Source organism: Electrona antarctica, assembly GCF_951216825.1.
Source record: "Electrona antarctica genome assembly, chromosome: 16".
In the NCBI taxonomy this organism is placed as follows: domain Eukaryota; kingdom Metazoa; phylum Chordata; class Actinopteri; order Myctophiformes; family Myctophidae; genus Electrona; species Electrona antarctica.
Window position 1 is genome coordinate 29,085,887 of NC_136797.1, and position 20,575 is coordinate 29,106,461.

At 44.3% G+C, this 20,575-nt stretch overlaps 1 protein-coding gene across 1 annotated transcript; it reads right to left on the reverse strand.

Moving 5' to 3' along the window:
* Positions 1-10,830, reverse strand: LOC306939389 (dynein axonemal heavy chain 7-like; the record flags this gene model as incomplete). The annotated part of the gene is made up of 1 exon (XM_079523975.1): positions 1-10,830. The coding sequence occupies one exon, from the start codon at positions 10,828-10,830 to the stop codon at positions 1-3; it is 10,830 nt and encodes a 3,609-aa protein (XP_079380101.1).
* Positions 10,831-20,575: the final 9,745 nt, after the last annotated feature.

The window sequence follows — 20,575 nt, forward strand, 5'->3', positions numbered from 1 at the left end:
CTAGTCATCAAGTTGACAGAGCATAGCCACGCCCCGCTTGATCCAGTGTTCTGGAGTCTTCACAGTGGGCAGAAACATGCCCATTACAAAGTTGGTGGAGTGGCCTGTGGTGGAGAGGGTGCCCTTTCGCTCGCTGGTCTTGTAGATAGGGCATTCATATTCCTTAACTTTCTCCCCTGTTGCCTCTTCTGTTACCTTGAGTTTGACCCAGATGCTGGGCATATCGGAAAATAGCTTTTTGGGTTCCTGTTCAGTCAGGATTCCGTTTTCTCTATCCCAGGCAGCACCGTCCAGAAATAGCCCCTTGATATAAACACCATCCTCAGGGGCTTTGTCTGGCTCATAATCAAGAACCTGAAAGCCATAGCCCAGACGGTCGATGGCAATGGCATGTTTCCTGGCGTAGTTCTGCATAGCTCCAGTTAAGAAGGCCTGGGTGAAGAAGAAGCCTGGCAACCAGAACACATCGGGTTTGTCAAATTTATACCAATCATCCAAGAAAGTGAGCCTGGTGCCCAGGTCTGCGATGTAGCTCCCCAGAGGCTTGAGGCTGGGATATGAGCGCTTGGCCCATTTATCTGGGACTTTGTTCACCATGCAACTGCCTGCAATGCTCTCCAGTTCAGCATCCATCACAACCAGACCCTTAATTGCTTTTAACAGGCTCTGTAGACTCGAACGGATTGTAATGCACAGCGTGTTGTAGCGCTCCATCTCTTGGACCAGCACAGTGTTCATACTCTCATTGTATTTAACGGGGTACTTTCTCAAGGCTTCTGCAAGGTCGAAATCGGGTGGAAGATTTGTCAGAATTCCGTTTGCTATTTCATAGAGGGCTTCGTCGCCTCCGCCTCCGCCTCCGCCTCCCCCTCCTTTGGTTAGCAGCACCGAATCAAACAGAAGCTTGGTCTGCTGCAGATCTTTTGATATGTCCACATTGTCATGCATGCCAAACACATCTGGGGCTTGGTCGGGAAGTTCCTCAATATACAGAACGTAGTCATCATAGGTGGATTTAACTGGGGTGTAGAACTCGCCACCTAACTGGTACTGTATGGTATTGTCGATGATTTTGGTGTTGTAAAAGTCAGCCAGGATGCACATCAGGAGTCGTCTATCCCAGTCATCTGTCACACGTCCGCCATAATTACACTGTCCCGTCAGGTATGTTATGGCCTCGAACGGCACTTCTTCATATTCACCCACAAAAAGCTGCAGCTGTCTGATACTGATATGAAGGTCAGAGTCATTGAAGCCATAGGCGACATTCCAGCCCAAGGGACCATACTTCTTCCTCTCTTGAACAAGTGCATGGAAAAAGCAGACTCCATACAATAGCTTTTCCCAAACAAGCTCCTTTTCACCATTGTCAGTGAATTTATTGAAGAACGTCGAATCAGAAACGGGGTCTGACATGTAAGACTGTAGTAGGTTGAGTTTAAGACCTGTTGGCGGCTCATTTGTCATTTTTACACAGTTTTGCAGGATGGCGACTGGAAACTTGGGTGATGGGTAGCTGGTGAGCCAAAGGCGAAACTCGGCTTCAGTGTCCGCACTGATGTCCTCACAAATCTTCTCCAGTGTGGGCATCCAGGATACAGCCAGGTGACAGTTCTGCAAACACACCCAGGTGCCCTCCTTCATAGCCTCATTTATCATCCTCTCAGCAATGGGGCCCTGGCCCTGCCCCAATGAGATGGAAGTGAACTTTGGGCCATCCATGCTCATACCACTGGCAAATTTCAGCAAGCTAGCCATGGGGTCAGCTCCCGGTGACAGCACAAATACGAGAGGTGTGGTGCAGTTGGAGTCCAAGTAGATCTTTTTCAGTTCAAAGGGTGGGGGCTGCACAAATTTCTTCCCCAGATTGTTGGTCACATAGTTAGAGATTGCTAGTATTATCTTATCTGGTCTGAGGCAGCGGACAACAATCATTTTCTGCAGGCCGTTGAGTTTATTACACCACGGGCTCGGCAGAGGTGTGTTGTGGGGCTCCTTGTTGTCATAGATTGGCTTGAAGTCATCTGAGTTACTGATGAAAGCCTCTTTTAATCCTGTTAGGCCAGGTAGGTCGCTGGCTCTGCAAATTTCATCCCAGCTATTTTGTTTTAGCCAGGAGTCATCAGGATTAGGGATGGTATTCTCAAGTCCCACTCCTCCAGTCAACAGAAACATGAGTTCTGAGTTATCAATTTTCTTATCTGCCAGCAGGATGTTGGTGCAGAGCAGGAAGGAGAAGAGGAGTTTGTCCTTCTCAAACAATGAGCGACAGATGTTACAGTACAGGCTATAAGTGAAGTGATTGATCAGTTCTGCAAGCCTCTTATCCAGGTCGTCAAACTTTTCACTGACCTGGATGGATTTGGTGTAGAGGTTGACAAACCAGGTGAGGGAGTACTGGTACATTGGGTCTATGTTTGCCAGGTCGGCAATGCTGAAGAAGAGTATAGACGAGCGCTCGGCAATCGGCTTGTAGCCTTTTCTAGAGTCAGCTATCTGTTCATCTGTTTTCATAGCACTCAGTTGTTCTTCATTGATGCTTTTTGACTTAGCATTTGCTTTATCAAGAACCATGATAGCGTTCCCATCATCCAAGAGGTTCCCCTCCGACTGCAGCAAGGACAGGATGTTATCCTCGATTTCCTTCAGCTCCTTCTGGTTTTTTGCTGTATTCAGAATATTTTCCTGCCTCTTTGCTTCCAAATCTGGCATCTCCTCTGCGACCACAATCCCCAACAGCTGGTCCTCCAAGCCCTCTGGCGTGATCATGAAATTGAGCAGGGACACCTTGGTAGCCAGCTCAGGGAGGTAGTGGGGGTTGCGCAGCTTAGTGGTGATGAAGAAACTAAAGTCATTATGGTAATCAATTTCTTTGTCCCCCAGTTTGATTCTTAGCACGCCACCTTGTTTGAATGTTTGCTTGAGCAGCACTGGTTCCAGTGAAGGGTCAAGCTCCTCCCCTACATTCTCGAGCAGCAGGGGATTTCCAAATTGGATGCTGGTCTCCAGAGTTCTCATGTAGTCCTTATCTGTCAGCTTGATGAGCCTCAGATCATTTTCTTTCTCTTTTTCCTTCACCCACTTGTTAGCCTGGCCTTGAGGGTCAATCATCAAAGGCCATCGCCGTGAATTTGTGACAATAACACCATTATCTATGGAGAAAGAATCATTGGGGAGTCCTGCAATGTTCCAATCTCGAATCTTAATGGGATCCCCCAGGGTCTTACTGAGAGAAAAGTCATCAGAACATGGGATGTTCTTAGATTGGCAGAGTTTGGTCCACATTTTCGTGCAATCCTGTCTGAAACCAGCAGTGAAGGCTCCAAGATAGGCAATGACACCAGCAGAGATGAGGACATCACCAGTTAGGTTGTCATAAGTGTTCTGGAGGTTTTTTGCTTCATCAGACCATCTGGCCTTCTCTCCCCCAAGGCTCTGGATTAGCTGTTCAGCCCTCTGCAATCGTATCGTGCACTGTTCCACCTCATGCTCCAGGTCTGCTGCAGCTTTTGTCACGTTTTCAAGATTGCTCTTAAGTGTAGTCAATTGTTCTGTCACTTCATCCAGCTCAGCTCTCTTTACATTTAGCAATTCCATGGTTTCAGACAGTGAATTCTCAGCCTCTGCTAACTTCAACTTTTTGGGAGCTACCTCCTTTGTTACCCTGTCATAAATTTCCAAGGCTTTGATCCACTTGCACAGGCCCTCAGCTGCAGAAGAAGCTTTAGCAACTTGAACTGGGTCAAACTCAGGATTCGTAATGAACGTTTTACGGATCTTCTTCATCACGACTTCTGGAATGTTATCCTTGTCGTATTGTTTCAGATTTTGAAGGAAATTCATGTCACCCAGCAGCTTCTTGCTTGGTCCCCAATAGTCCTCAACCTTCTTTGGACCCCCAGCTGGGTCAACGATCTTATCTGGTGTCTTTTGCATCATCACACACACAGCTTCCATTACCAGTTTCACACCTTTTGGAGGATTTGCCATCGACTTCACAATTGTCACATCAGCAGGCTTCAGAGTACCCAAGGCTGCTTCAGCCTCTTCCAGTGCAGGAAGGGCTTCAGCCAGGTCCCCCTCACACTCCGTTTTCAGCTTCCGAGACTCATTGGCCTTTATATTTGCTGCCTCTTCATCCTCACGGACGCTCTTGCTCTTGATCTCAGCCTTCCCGCTCTCCTCTGTTACATGCTTCATCATCGCTTCATTTTCTATCTTGTTGGCAGCCAGTATGGGCCCCTTGTCTTGCAACTGTTTCTTCATCACACTCACCTCCTGCTCTGTTATGGCTAGCTTGTCCAGACCATTAGTATACTTCAACTTGGCCTTCAAGACCATGTCTCGTTTCTTGGTGAGAAGCTGCTTGAATGCAGCGATCAGCTCCAGGTAGGAGGTGGGCGTCACATAGTTATGACGACCCAGATCTGATAGGAACCTGTTTGACATCTCTTGGACAGAGGTGTGGAATGTTTTGCAGATGGGCACCACCTCCAGCCGCTCATGGTCACTCATATCCAGTGATTCCAGAAAGCTGTTAGCCACCCGCTCCAGAGCTTCCTCTGGCCATGGCTGGAACCAGTCGATGGTGCAGCAGTTGATGAGAGAAGGGAACTGCCGCAGGCGATTTCGGAAGGCATCTCCAATAGGACTGAAGGCTACCACAATGTGCAGGTTTTCCTTACAGCGCGCCACAAAGTAGGCAAATACCGCAAGAGGGTCGGCGAGTTCCATTCCCTTCTTAAGAGCAATTTCACCAACTTGATCTATAAGCGTTTGCTTCTCGTCTGCAGCGAACAGGTTTGGGACCTCCCCTGTATTCAGTAAACTGTCTACATCTTCTAGAAAAGCTTCGTCTTTGATTTGAGCATCAGTTAACAGGAACACTGTCTTCTCGCCGTCACCTCCAGCCTTCTGCAACAGAGCCTTGAGGTCGTCCCTCCATTCAACTATGCCGTAACTCTTGGAGATCTCAGGTTGGGTGATGTTCATGCTGGCCATGTATGTGGCCAGGCGGGTGATAGATTGGCGCCCGCTACCTCCCACCCCCACCAGCAGGGCATTCCCCCCCGCCTGTTTCAGCACACGGCAGATGCGAGACAGATGCTCCAGGACATAACGGAAGATGACAAGGTCCATGCGATTTGTGTTCGTTTCATTGTATTGGCCCAGACAGAATTCTGCTACCTCGCAAAATTCATCTGTGGATGGCACCTCAGCATAGAGGCGGTCATCAGGATCCAGGTCAGGTTTCATGTAGTCCCCAAATAGAAGATTACGCATGTCCTCCTCACACAGTGTAGTGGCTTGTTTCAGGTGATCAAACAGGTTATCAAAGTTCTCCTTGAAGTTCTTTTTAACAATATCCTTCATCAGCGTGTACAACCATGCTCGGTCCTCGTCATCCACAAGCCGGTCATAGAAGACGCGGAACACCTCATGGACGAACAGGCGGATCATAGTGCCTTTGTTTTCCAGAGACTGCTGCTTTATCAACAGGCAACCCTGGATGACGCGAGAAAAGTCTCGCAGGTTGAAGGTGTAGTGAGACTTGGCTGGGGTAGGAAGTAGATTCGCCATGGCTTCCTTGTACACTTCCATAGTAGCTTTAACAATGTTAATGCCGACATCAAAGTACTGGTCAGGGAAGTCATTGTTTCGGAAGTGGAAGTCCACCAGTTTGGAGAAGATGCGCACCATGGTTTCGTCGCTGAAGGCATTGATGCTGCAGACGATGAAGTGACGCTGGAAGCGTTGCGACACCGAGTTCCTCCCACCACCAGGGGGTCCCATCGCCGCTATGAGCTGCAGGTCCTGGAGGGTGATCTTGGAAGTGTCCTTTATGTCATACCAGTGTTTATGGTCCATGTACTGGCGAAGCAGCTCAATGGGGGGCTGTGAACCGAACGTATCGAGAGCAGGCATGTTCATGTCATCCACAAATATGACACACATTTTTCCTGGAGGAGGGCCAAGCACCCCCTTCCTTCTCCTATTCAGTGAGGCCACGATAATATTCTGGCTCTGGTTGGCAGTCGTGCGGGCTGAGAAAGTGATGAGAAATGGCAAAAACTTCTCCTTTTTTGTGTGGTTCAACAGCTTGTCCTTGACATACACTGACTTTCCAGTGCCGGTAGGACCCACAAACAGTAGAGGAATATCATAAGTGATACAGAGGTCCATGATGTAGGTGTAGCGGATAGTGTCTATGGTGGGAACAATAATGTCTTGCACTTTGGTGCCCTTGTCTCCCAGGGAAACCTTCTTGATGTGATCATCCCAGTGGATCCAGCGACCTTTCCCTTTAAACTCGTAAGAGTAGTCATACACCAAGTCCTTGTCATTCAAGGAACATTCCCATTTCCCCACAGTGTCTGACTTCGATGTAACAGCTCCCCTGAGGAACTTATCAAACTTATTCCTGCTGTCTGAATCCAAGCTTCCCCCCACAGACCATATCAGGCCGAAGGCAAAGGCTGCCATTATCCAAGTGCGTAGATCTTTTTCTGCAGGAGGATCGTCTTTGTCCGCCAGAGGTGCGGCGAGCTGCATCTGAAAGAGCCGGCAAAGAGATACCACAACGTTGCTGTCACTGGTGCCCGCGACTTCCCTGCAGTGGTCACGCAAGGTTCTCAGCGCCTGCGGCACAAGCCAGTCGAAGAGCCCCAGTAGCAGAGTGTTATTTTTCTCTTTCCGCAGGGGCTCTGGTAATGTCTTGATCCAGGATTTTACCAAGGGCTTCCAACCCAGCTCAGAGGGCTCCATGTAGATCATACCACATCGACTCACCGTCGCAGGTGAAGCCTGTGCCAGGTCCATTGCTTCAAAAATCATACTCATCGTACCAGACATCTGGATGATCTCACCACTCATCAGGCACAGTTTTTTGTTGTCATCCAGCACAGTGTTCATGCTCTCAATCCATAATGTGTCAATAGGTCCATCAAAGATCAACCATTTACGCTGCGGGGTATCCGCCGATGAAAAGGCACGAAATATGTTGGCAACATTCCCATCTGCCCACTCATAAGATATTGGGTCAAATTGTCCAAACAGCTGTCCCATGGTGATAGATTTAGGGTTCACTGTTTTGAAGGTGACCTTCTCTTCGTTGCCAAACTTTTCATTGTGCATATGAGTCAGAGTGGCAGCAAGTACATGTAGCACTTTAGTCTTCCCAGCAAAGGGCTCTCCCACCAGCATGAAACCATGCCTGACTATCATCATCTCATATGTCTGGATCAACTTCTCCTGGAAAAATGCTGTGTTTTGTATATTCAACCCGGTACAGATAATGTTCACAGCTTGCAGAAACAGCTCATAGTCAGCTTCTGGGAGGGTTATGTCACGGAACAGATCACTGGTGATTCCTTCAAACAGTGGAATGTCATGCGAGAGGAACTTTGGCTTATTCACATCCTTGATGGACCTCAGGAGCAGTATATCTTCATTGTCATTAGGGAATTTTTGCTTCAGGTTTCCTGCAGCAACAAGCACAGCCTTGACAGCCCTCATGCCATAATCGTAGTGGAATTGAGAGGACAGCTGCTCCGAACACAGCCTGTAGGTCATTGCGATTTTTACTGATAGGGGTTTGGCATCTTGGAAGCCATAGGAATACAAAGAGATCTCTGCAATCAGGGTATAGTTAGGGACCATCATAGCCACTGTTCTGAACAGCACCTTAAGGTTGTCTGGAAGTTCTGAGCGTCCTGCGTAGCCAGGGTTCATTGTGATTGACACAAAGCAGTTGGGGTTGAGGTTCAGCAAGGTCCCTTCAAAGTCAAATTGGTCCTTCAACTCTTCAATGGCTCTCTGAATACAGAGAACCTGCTGGCCCACCACAGACAGTACTTCAAGCTCAATGCGGTTGAACTCATCAAAACATGCCCATGCACCTGATGATGCCAGACCTTTGAAAAACTTTCCCATCGCAATATAATCCAGTCCATCAGAACAGTTAAAGACTACACACTGCACAGCTAGAGCTTTGGCCAAGTCCTTGGTGGTCTCGGTCTTCCCTGTCCCAGCTGGACCCTCAGGCGCTCCGCCCAAACTCAGGAAGAAAGCTCCGATCAGAGTTCGGTAGCATCGATCGGTAAGCGGGGTGATCACCAGCCGGGCCGAGTTGCCCAGATACTCATAGGCATATTTGACATCACAGTTGATGATGTGAACACGCACGTGCCAAACCTTCTCATCATTTTCTTGCCAGTAGTATCGAAGCTGAGATAGCCACTGGAAGTCTTTTATGCTTTTTACACCACCCGTCACTAAATCATTGACCACATCCCTGGCATGGACGTCAATGGTCACCAATGCCTCCAGTGTGATCCGGGTTTGTTTGACCTTTTCCCCTCTCACCATCTCCACAATGTCCGATAGCTGGGTTTGCAAATCTTTAACACATAAGGGTAAAGTATCTGTTGAGATCGCATCATTTACTTCCTGTGTCCAGAATATCTGAGATGTGCAGAGCACCACCTGTCCAGGCCAATTCCTCACCCATTTGCAACGCTCTTTGCGATCGTACGCTAGTCTGGATTTAGCTACCTGATCATGGACACTTTTAATCATTACATCCTCCACCTGCAACAGCCACTTCTCCACAGCTCCCTTGGCTGCCACAGTGGAGATTATTGAGATCATACCAACTTTCTCTCCTTCACCGCTGTACATGGACAAGATATCCAGAGTGTCCGTAAACTCAAGTTTGGCTATGCCCTCAAAGCACTTTTTCAGATGGGGCTGCACTTTCAGTGGGTCCGTGGTCTCAGACAGAATCTCCAGCATCTCATCATTGGAAAGGAAAAAGAAACGAGGGAAGTAAAGGCGTTTCTTTTCAAGGTAGATGTTTAGTCCCTTCATGATCTCTTCCAGAAGCTGGTTGGAAGTTGTGAGTTTTTTCAGTAAGTCAGGCGCTGAGGTGGCTGAAAGAACATGAGAATCCTTTTCAAGGTTAATCATAATTTGTTTCCAGTCTTTATCCACGATTTGAAATTTGCGTCCCTCCTCAGGCATTTGCTGCATGATATCCTCAGATGAGAAGATGGGCTGCAGGTATTGCCACTGGGCCTGCACCTTCGTCCACTCGTCTATGGTTTTCTGGGCAGTGTCAAGTGTTCTTTCCCATTTCTCAACATCTTTCTCAATGGGCTTGATGTAGGGTGATGCCCTCATTGTCTGCGTCTTAACAATGTGATCATCCAGCATAGTCATAATTTCATCCACAGGGTTGAGGGCATTCACCCCAGTTTCTTTGTATTCTTTGTAGCCGAAAATGATCTCATCCCATTCCGCACGCATTTCAGTCAAAGCTTTCTCGAAACCAAACTCTTTAGTAGCATTGGCGCAGATGGTTTCAATGGAGTCTCTGATGTGCACTTTCTTTTTCAGAACTTTTAAAAGACCTTCCATAACATTGCTCAGAGTAGACTGTAGATTGAGCTCATAAGGTACTTCCTTTGAGATTTCCTTTGATATATTTGTCAAGTGGCGAGGTTTGATACCAGGGTTACACAGCATTTTCACCTTATCAAAGTCCTTCTTGAACTTTGTGATCCGGGCTTTAACCAGATCACCCATCTCAGATTTCTTCTGTTTCTGCATAAAGGTCTTCATCTTTGCGTAGACAACTGAGGCCAACTTTTCCATCTCTGTAGCCATAGTGTTTCCATCTAGGTCCTGGATGGACATTTGCAGCCATTCATTCTCAGTGTCCTCCCACTGCAGCACCTTTTCAAAGAACTCCTGGTAAGGTTTAATGCTCTCCCTGATGGCCTCCAACTTAGGGTAACTTGACAGTCCCATCTTGAAGAGGGTCTCTTCCTTGTTTATGAAAGCAATGTCCTCATGCAAATTCCCCAGGTCACTCTGCACTGTCCTCATGTCTGTCACATACTGCCGTACATTGTCCAGTTCCGAGCACTTTCCAAACCTTTCTGTACTTTTGCCGAGCTGATCCAAGTCATCTATCAACTTACCCTTTCTTTCCTGCAGCTCCCGTTCCCCTTTCTGTCTATAGTCTTCCATCACCTCATCATTGAGCTTAAAGACAGGGAGGATGTTTTGTGGCCATAGAAGGACAGTGGAATTCAGATTCAAATCCTCTGTGTCAAAGATGTGCACATCCAGAAGGTAGTTTAGTTTCTGATTGGCTTCCATTATTCTGCGGTTTAGCTCTGCAATACCCTCTGTCCTCGTGTGACTGATGTAAGCAATCATCTCAGTCATTTCCTCTGTGTTCTGTGGGATAATGCTAGCTTTCTCTTTGACGTTTTCAAATTCCTGGCAGATCTGAGAATTGTGCTGTCGGTGGTCGGTGACCAGTTTCTCCAAAAGGATTTGAGCAAAGTACGTAGCTTTGTCGGCCAGCCCTTGGTTTAGATCCTCACAGTACAGGTGGACCATGGTAAAGTGGGATATAACTGGGAGGTTGATAATCTCCTTGGCTAGCAAACGATACTTCTCTACACGCTGAGTACACTCTTCAAAGGTATGTTCTTCCTCCATGAATTTATCCACATCGACCTGTTCTGTTCCATCGACCAGCCGGCCATAGTTGTCAACATAGGTCTGGAAATATTTTCCAGGTCCCATTAGGTTCTTCTTCACAGCCGTTTTTACAGTGGTCTGAGCCCAGGCAAGAGCATGATCAGCCAACTTGGCATTAATATACGAAGGGGTGGTGGTTTCTGTCATCCATGACTGGACTGTCTGCACTTCCTGCAGAGTATCTGTGATTACATTCAGAATTTCCAAAATGGTCTCTTCAAGGGCTTGAAAGCTGGGTTTAAGCTCCATCTTTTCATCAATCAAGGTCAGGTTCATACGGAATAGTGGCAATCGGTGGGTATTGTTTGGATGATATAGGCCGGCAAACTCATTCATACTTCTCTCAAGAAGGAATTTCAACTGATTGGAAATGAGGGTGGATACACAGTTGTAGAAGGCATTTAGTTTCTCAGGTCTCACATCCTTCATCGTCTCCTTATTCTTCAGCAGGCCTCTGATTCTGCAAAACCAGGAATCATGGTCCTCAGGATTAATTATCTTCATTTCAATCTCATTGCATTTAGCAGTCACTGTGACCTTAAGTATTTCACAGTACACTGGTCCTTCTAACCAGACTTCAGGGTCAGGCAGGAGCACTGGGGTAAATGTCGTATAGCCGATATCCAAGACGGTGCGCATCACTGGATGAAGGATGTATAAAGTGTCATTTATTTGTTTGTGGTTCCTAACAAAGCTATCATGCCAGGGTCTGGAGGACTCGAGACATTTTGGTGTCACTTCTTTCGGTTTCTTCAGTGCAGTTCCTTTAATGTCTGGCTTCTGCAGTACATAGTTTTCTGTATGTTCAACCAGCTGTTTGTGGAAGTCACTGCGGACCTCCTTGCAAAGATCCTGTAGCATTTCTTCCAACTCAGCACCCTCTCTAATTCTAGGTGGCACGCGAGTGAGCATATTGTCCAGCCACTGCTGTGGAATGGGCGCTATCTTCACACATTGTTTCCGAAGCCCGAGGTTCATCTGGCGTCTTCGATCTTCGCTGTTCGTAGATGGTGAGTTAGCCATTGCTGTTTGTTCAGTACGGTAATTAAAATCGTAAGAATTCCTACAATCTAATTATTTCTAATTACTACAAGTCTAATTATTTGAATGCTAACAACTTCAAATTGTCTTATATGTCTCTCGGTTACTCTACAGTACATTATATTGTAGCCTACATGGTCTGGTCTGACGTCACACACACAACACAAATTGTTGCCTAAAACGCTGAATTGTTCTGAGATGTCCTGCAGTGCACGGTGACGTGCACAGAGGCTTGCTGGCCAAGTGGGAAAACTGAAGCGAGCTGAGAACTCTATACCTCCTGCTGCCCCTTTCAATTCAGTTCTGAAATCAGTTTTTTTTCTTTAAATATTATAAACCAAATAGAACACCAGAGAATACACTTAAGAAAAACACTGCTGTTTCTTGTATCTATTTTGAGGGGTGCTAGCCCATCCTATGCACAGCTTTGTGTGAATGTCCGTTTGAGCACGGAATGTGTTTGTAGCATGGAATGTGATGATTTGATTGGCTGAGCATGGAATGTGATGTATGATGATAAGAGCGCCCTTCACTTCACATGAGTCTGATGTATATTCACATAAAGAGAGACACTACAAGAACATATTTAAATACATTTGCAGTAACAGTTTATGATTAACATTTCTTTTTAAGTAAATGTCAAATATACCCATTGATTTCATCCTTTGGAAGAAAAAAAAGAGGGTGAGTGAGTGTCCCCCCATCTGTTTTTAATCCTCACCAAGGAGATTGAAGTTACAATGGGTTTGTATAGAATGGGGATGGGGGAAGCCAAAATGAATATGAAATATAGACGATAAAATGAACAAAAGTCTTTTTTGAAAGTGAAATATCCGTTTAACGTCCTACAGGATGCTCTTATTGGTCATCAGCAAAACAAATTTCATGTCGATCTCCAGAGCCAAAAATATGACCTTTGCATATTATTTTCTGAATGGAACTGATATTGAAAGAGAGGTTCTTGGCTGGTAAATTAATTTGTGGCACAACATTGGTTTCTTATATAGAAACAGAGACCGCTTATCATTAGCAGAAAGAGAGTCGTTGAGGCAGTGTCTGTTTTGGATTATGGGGACATAATCTACAGTAGTGGTTCCCAAAGTGGAGTCCGGGGACCCACAGGGGTCCTTGAGGGAGTTCCAGGGGGTCCCCAGCTAAATGATAGTTTGGAACTAAATTAGGGATGCACCAAAAGGGAAATTCTTGGCCAAAACCGAATACCGAATATAGGAAACAGTTGGCCGAAAACCGTATACCGAATATGATTAATATTATATATCTTTGTTCCTACTATTGCTGTCATGGCCGTACCTTAAAGCTACCTGATTTATGGCAAAATAAATGGTAATGGTTTTGAATGCATTAATTGCATACACTATATGGTGATACATTTTCTGCCTATATTCGAGCCGAAACCGAATAGGCCGAAAATGCATTTTAGCCATTTCCTGCCGAATATTTTCTGCCGAATATTTTCTGCGGCCGAGTATTCGGTGCATCACTAAACTAAATGGACCCTTATTTATTTATTTATTGAAAAGATTTCCAGCACAGGATGAAATCCTCTACGCCAGACTCATAACAGACATAAATACATATTAAAATTCACAAGTACATACATATATACATTCGTATTTTTTTATTATTATTATTTTTTTTACATTTTAAAAAAAAGTTCATGTGGACCCGCACTTCAAAGTCCCTTATTTACCAGTCTATGACCTTACAATCCAGCCCTATAGTTATACAAAAAATCTTATGGGTCTGTAACTCAGAGAGTGTACAACGGTTCCATTTGGTTCCATTTGTACACTCTCAGAGTTAAATTAACATTGATTTTACAATATAAATTGGGGGTCTCAGAGTTAGAAATGCCATTAAATCTGCCATTTTTGAGAAATCGTGAAACACGTGGCGCAAATCTTTGAATATATTCTTTCAGAGCGAACGTTTTTAACTCAAATCTTTGCTTCTGCAGGGGGTCCCTGGAACAGCCTACATACTCTCCCAAGATGGAGGAACAACATTTTACAATCTGGGAACCCTAGGCCTTTGTATGGCTACAGGGCGACTGGTTCAATCCTACCCTAAATCTAGGCCTAAGACGTGGCACCTCAAAGTGGGGTACATTGCATCCACTGGTCAATCCAAGGGCCTACCACTCCACTCTCTTGATATGTTCTTTCCCAACTCTTGGAGAGTATGTAGGCCTTTCCCTGGACCTTCTAGCCCCTAGGATGACCTGAGGCCCACCACTTAAAAACCACATGCTACGATGCCCAAATCTGAATTTAGGTGCTCAAATGAACTCAAACTGAAGCAATTCAGTAAAGGTCAACACTTCCTCCTGGGGTCATTTTAGGGGCTGGGACCTCCAGTAAAAGGCCTAAATAATCTCCAAGAGTTGGGGAACAACATATCAAGAAAGTGGAGTGGTAGGCCCTTGGATTGACCCAGGACCAGTGATTCAATGTACCCCACTGAAAAATAGCAGATCTACAAGCTTGTAGCGTGGCACTCGGTGCCGCACTACGAGCTTGTAGATCTGCCCAAAGTTGAAGGGCTTCAACCTTGGGTACTGGGTAGCTGAAGTTGAAGCTCTGCCCTTCAACTTTGGGCACTTTTACATGTAGGCTGACCCAAAGTTGAAACAGTTGCCAGGGGGACATCTTTGGGCCTGGGGTCCTCGTCGTTGGATATGTTGTTCCCACAACCAAGAAGAGTATTTTACCCTTTACTGGAGGTCCTAGGCCCTAAAATGACCCCATGAGGAAGCATTGACCTTTACTGAATTGCTTCAGTTTCAGTTCATTTGACCACCTAACTTCAGATTTGGGCACAATTACACCATTGCTTCAGTTTCAGTTCATTTGACAACCTTCTTTCAACTTTGGGCACCTTTACATGTAGACTGACCCAAAGTTGAAACAGTTGCCAGGGGGACATCTTTGGGCTGGGGTCCTCATCGTTGGATATGTTGTTCCCACAACCAAGAAGAGTATTTTACCCTTTACTGAAGATCCTAGGCCCTAAAATGACCCCATGAGGAAGCGTTGACCTTTACTGAATTGCTTCAGTTTCAGGTCATTTGACCACCTAACTTCAGATTTGGGCACCCTAACATGTGGTCTTTAAGTGGTGGGCCTGGGGTCATCTTAGTGGCTAGGAGGTCCAGTGAAAGGCCTACATACTCTCCCAAGATGGATGAACAACATTTTACAATCTGGGAACCCTAGGCCTTTGTATGGCTACAGGGCGACTGGTTCAATCCTACCCTAAATCTAGGCCTAAGACGTGACACCTCAAAGTGGGTTACATTGCATCCACTGGTCAATCCAAGGGCCTACCACTCCACTCTCTTGATATGTTCTTTCCCAACTCTTGGAGAGTATGTAGGCCTTTCCCTGGACCTTCTAGCCCCTAGGATTACCCCAGGCCCACCACTTAAAGACCACATGTTAGGGTGCCCAACGTTGAAGGAAGGTGGTCAAATGAACTGAAACTGAGGCAGAGTGCCCAAAGTTGAAAGAAGATGGTCAAATGATCTGAAGTTTAAGCTTTGCCCCTGGGGGCCCCTGAGGGCCCAGAAGGCCCAAAGAAGGACACAGTGCTCTATTGGGATGTGGGAACAATATATTGAAAGATTGGAGCACAGATCTGTCAGGAAAAAAATATGATCCTAATGGCCCAAATAATGGGGGTTTGACTGCAACACGATCTGTGAATCTTAGACTGATTAGAGACAGATCTGCGCTCCAATCTTTCAATATATTGTTCCCACATCTCAATAGAGCACTGTGTCACTGTGGGGAAAAGCTTCAAATTCAGTTCATTTGAGCATCAACTTTGGGCACTTTTACATGTAGACTGACCCAAAGCATCAACCTTCAATTTTGGGCACTTTTACATGTAGACTGACCCAAAGTTGAAAGTTGATGATCAAATGAACTGAAGTTGAAGCTTTGCCCCTGGGGGACCCTAAGGGCCCAGAAGGCCCAAAGGACACAGTGCTCTATTGGGATGTGGGAACACTATATTGAAAGATTGGAGCACAGATCTGTCAGAAAAAAAAATATGATCTTAATGGCCCAAATGATGGGGAAGGGTGTTTGATTTATAGGCTGCAACACCATCTGTGAATCTTGCTGATTAAAGAAGTTTTTTTTTCCCTGACAGATCTGCGCTACAATCTTTCAATATATTGTTCGCACATCTCAATAGAGCACTGTGTCCTTTTCTGGGCCTTCTGAGCCCTTAGGGGCCCCCAGGGGAAAAGCTTCAAATTCAGTTAATTTGAGCTGGGCGGTGCCCGAAGGGGCAGCGGGGCATGTGACGTGAGTGCCCCTAGCTGTACAGCCAGAGTTCCCTGAAGTTTAAAAGGCCTTCACTGAATCTGAAATGCCTCAAATTTCAGGTTTAGGCTTCGGCTTCAGATCCAATCACCCGTTAACCGAACCTGAACTAAAACATTTCAATTGCAGAATACCGTTCAGATTTGGGCATTCGATGTACCTGGATCTGAAGCAAAAGTGCCCGATACTGAAATTTACCCTGACCCCCTGGCAGAGACGAGATTGGCCTAAAATATTGTCTATATATATACATTCATGAATCCACTTGCTGTTTTATAGGGGTTTATATGTGATCCTACCTTTAACATCCTATATAAGGCAAGATTTTCAAATGTTCATTATGCTTTATATAGCATGTGACATGTCAAACTAGGGCGTTTTCATGATTCTGAATCCATTCCAAGCATTAGTTTTGCACAAAAACACTCCTTTTGGGCCAAAAACGTGATGAAAATGTGCTCATCACATTTCATCACATTTGTGATGACAGCTATGGACGTTTTTAGCCCAAGGAGTGTTTTTGTGCAAGACTAATACTTGGGATGGATTCAGAATCATGAAAACCCCCTACAGTAGTTTGACATGTCACATGCTACTTAAAGGATCATGACATTTTGACATTTCTGCTTTTATATATAGGATGTTAATGGTAGGATCACATATAAACCCATATAAAACAAATTGCTCAATACTGACAGCCGATCAGCAATTGGGTTCATGAATGTATGTATATAGACAATATTTTAGGCCAATAAAAAAAAACGTTATACCGAATTTCCCACCCCACAAGCCCGGCTGCTGGACTAATATAGGCTTACTTGGAGATTGTCCGACTCCTAGCTACACCTGATAAGTAATTAAGTAAAAAGTTTTAGATATTTGTAAGTAATTCCAATTTCTAATGCTATTACTTCTACTCCTCTGCATCTGGGATCCAAATATTGTACTTTTACTCCACTTCGAAAATAGCAGATCTACAAGCTCGCAATGCGTCACACAGCGACACATTGCAGGCTTGTAGATCTGCTATTTTCAAAAGATGTCTAAACATTTGAAAACTTGAAATGGGACATTCTGTGTAATGCATGGGTACTTTCTACTTTTGGTACTTTAAGTCCATTTTGATACCAATAATTTTGTACTTTTACTCAAGTACATTTTGAATTTCAGACATTTACTTGTAACGGAGTAGTTCTACATTGCAGTATTGATACTTTTACTTAAGTATAACATCACTTTTCCCACCACTACCACTACTTATTTCCCCACATTCAAGGTGCCCAAGGTCTACTACTACTCCCCTATGTAGATCTGCTTAACACATGAATTGAATGAAAATCCACATTTAACACTGACCCGGCCGGTTGCTATAGGCAACGCCTTCGTCACTCCCATCAGCACCAGGATTTGGTCATGACTCATTTTAGAACCCTGCTGACCAAACGGGTCTCCACATTGTTTCTAGAATTTTATTTGGTTTCTATTTGTAATTTGTAACTTTTATATTTTCAACAGTGATGGCGTTGTATTATTGTATTACTTGATAACACTGCAAATGAGTTTAACTATACTCAGTGTAATTTCGAGAATAAATACATCTTGAATGACTGAATGAATGAATGAATGAATGTAGTGGGGCTTTTTTCAGTATTATTTATTCATCATTAAGTTTATTTTCAGTTGATCCTCGCCCCACAGCCTTACAGTTAGGCAAATGGCAGTCTGTAGATTTCACAATACACTCTTACCGTATACACCAGTATGTATGACTTTTACTTGATTTCATTGAGGAGCTTGGAAGGTTTACAAGTTCTAGTTTCATAATGCAGTTCTCAGTTACACTGTGCTCTTGGTCAATTCATGTCATCATTATTACCTTTTCATTATTTTATATTTTAGAGAGAAATTACAGAAGTTCACATTGAACTTGTGAAACCCCTCAGTTGCTTTGGTCCTGTTGTGGATTTAGACCTGAGAACAGATCCTAAAAAATGTCTTCCAAAACTTGACAGTTTTCTGAATGTTTCTATGTCGGTGGTTCTCAAATTATATGAAATTGGCTGCCGACCCCCATCTGGAAATATGTTGTTCCACGGACCGCCCAGAAGCAAAGATTTGAGTCAAAAACGTTCGCTGCGAAAATATATTCGAAGATTTGCACACCTTTTCACAATTTTTCAAATTGATTTTTCAAAAAGATCTACAAGCTTGTAGATCTGCTATTTTTCAAAAGCTAAAGTATATAATAATGGTTAAAGTGATTAAGAGCTAAGGTGACACAGATGCGTCCTCAGGTCTAAATGGGTTTTAATTAAAGCATCAAACTGGAATCTGACTTTGACAATGGAATAATAACTGGACTCAGTGGAATAGAACTATATGGACTCAAACTGGAACTGAAAGAAAAAAACTGCATTCAGTAGAACATAATTGGAATCAACATGGAACTGGGATTCATGTTTCTTTGTCTGATGTCCGAATTCTTAACTGCTTTGTCTTTACGATCTTCTAGTAACCAATCATTTAAGATTATAGGACTACATTCCAAACATTATTTAGCAGACCTTCACTTTATAACCTTTTCTGGGGTAATTTTCACTTTGTCTACTCCAGCGTTTGTATGCACTTTTGATATTTTATATTTATTTGATCAAACCCCCCACCCCCCTCCCTCCTATAAGCCAATTCAATGTCAAACTCAAGCACACATCCCTGCTAATTGGAAAGTCATGCATGTTTGATCAAATGATTGGAAAATATCGAAATATACTGAATCAAGGGAAAGTCTCACACAAAAGTCTGAGTAGATGTGAAAATGACGTCGAAAGTGTTTTTAAATTGAAATGACCCTCACATTTTGGTTTCCCACATTCCTTAAGCCATGCGGCAAGTAGGACATCCTATATGTCCCATCCCAGACTAAACATTGTCCTTAACAGACAGAACTTGAAGGAATGCAGATTGCAGTCAAACACTATACACACACACACACAATGTCTTATATAAATACCATAGTCCCCATAATTACTTTATATTTACAGTCAAAATACCACAGTCCCATATTAAATGACTTCATTTTACAGGCAAATACAGTCCCTGTAAACACCTTTTATATTTATACAGTCTAATACCACATTCCCCATTATGTCCTTATAATTACACTCAAATGTCACAGACTAGTCCCCAGAACAACTGCATTTTTACAGTCAAATGCCATAGTCTCCATATTGTCTCTCTATATATACAGTTAAATGTCACAGTCCCCGTAGTTTATTTTATATTTACAATCAAATACCATAGTCTCCAAATTGTCTTTATATTTACAGTATAACTTATCATTGGTCCCCATAATTTCTTTATATGTACAGAGATATGCCACAGGGCGTCCCGGTATAGCGCAGCAGGGGTAGGCCTATAAAGTTCCTGCCCACCCCCATAGAATCTGTGGTTCAATTCCTCCACGCACGGACAAACACACACTGGCTGTGTTCACCATAGATATTACAAAAATAGATGCCTCATTGGCCGCTGCAGTTCATTGGAGCGACGTGTCTCCATCGAAGGCAGATAGTCAAGTGGAAGTGCTGAAGGCACGATGCATCGCTTGCCCAAGTGACGTCACTCATGCAACTCCTCCATGTCTCTCGCTGCCACTCAAGTGACTACTGGTCAATCACAGCGCGTCTTTTCCGGGACTTATTGCCTATAGCTTCGCAAGCTTCCGCTATATGCTTCGCAAGGAATCTCGGGGGGAAATGTTGCCTTCAACAGAGAGACACGCTCCAGAGCCGGAAGAGGGCGTCTACCTTTTTATGTCTATGGTGTTCATGCGTTGGGAAGCTGGCAGCGGTGGGTGATCTGTGTCGCTGCACTATAGCGACTCCTGCGGGTTGGTTGAGGTGTTAAAGCAGACAGACAGCAGAACTGAGAGGAATGGAGTGTTCCTGTTCATGCGCTGCTACAACATCCTCGAGGTGAAACTCCTCACTGTCAGGCGAGAAGAAAGTGGCTGGCGACATCACACGTGTGTCAGAGAGGAGACACGTAATTGTCTACACACCAGCGGTTCCCAAACTTTGTAGCCCATGACCCTAAAGAAGAGAGATTTTGATGTCTCCCACCAGGGACCCAAACTAGTGAAAATAGCAGATCTACAAGCTCTGCTTTTTTCCCCACTACTACTTAAACATTTGTTTTATAATTAGGGCATTTCTTAGATTTTTCTCCTTAACTTGAAAAAAAAACATTGAATTGGTTTTTAATTCATGAAAAAGTTTCCTTTTTTGGGAATGTTTTTTTTTTTTTTGAACAAAATGTACGAAACAAAAAATAAAGCGAACCATATTAAAAATGTGTCCGCGACCCACAAATGGTGTCCACCGTCCCCAGATCAAACAGGCCGTTTCATGTCAATGAATTCCCCCATACATGTCATTCACTGGGGAATTCATGTCAATAACTACATTGGCAAGAGAATTTGGAAAATGAATCACAGTACTCATAAATGACTTTAAACATGTATATGTTTAAAGTCAAATAACAGGGCCCCCATAATGTCTATATTTACAGTACAGTTAAAAGTCCATGGTGTTATTTCTTGTATTTTATTTTTGTTAGATGTTTTTTCC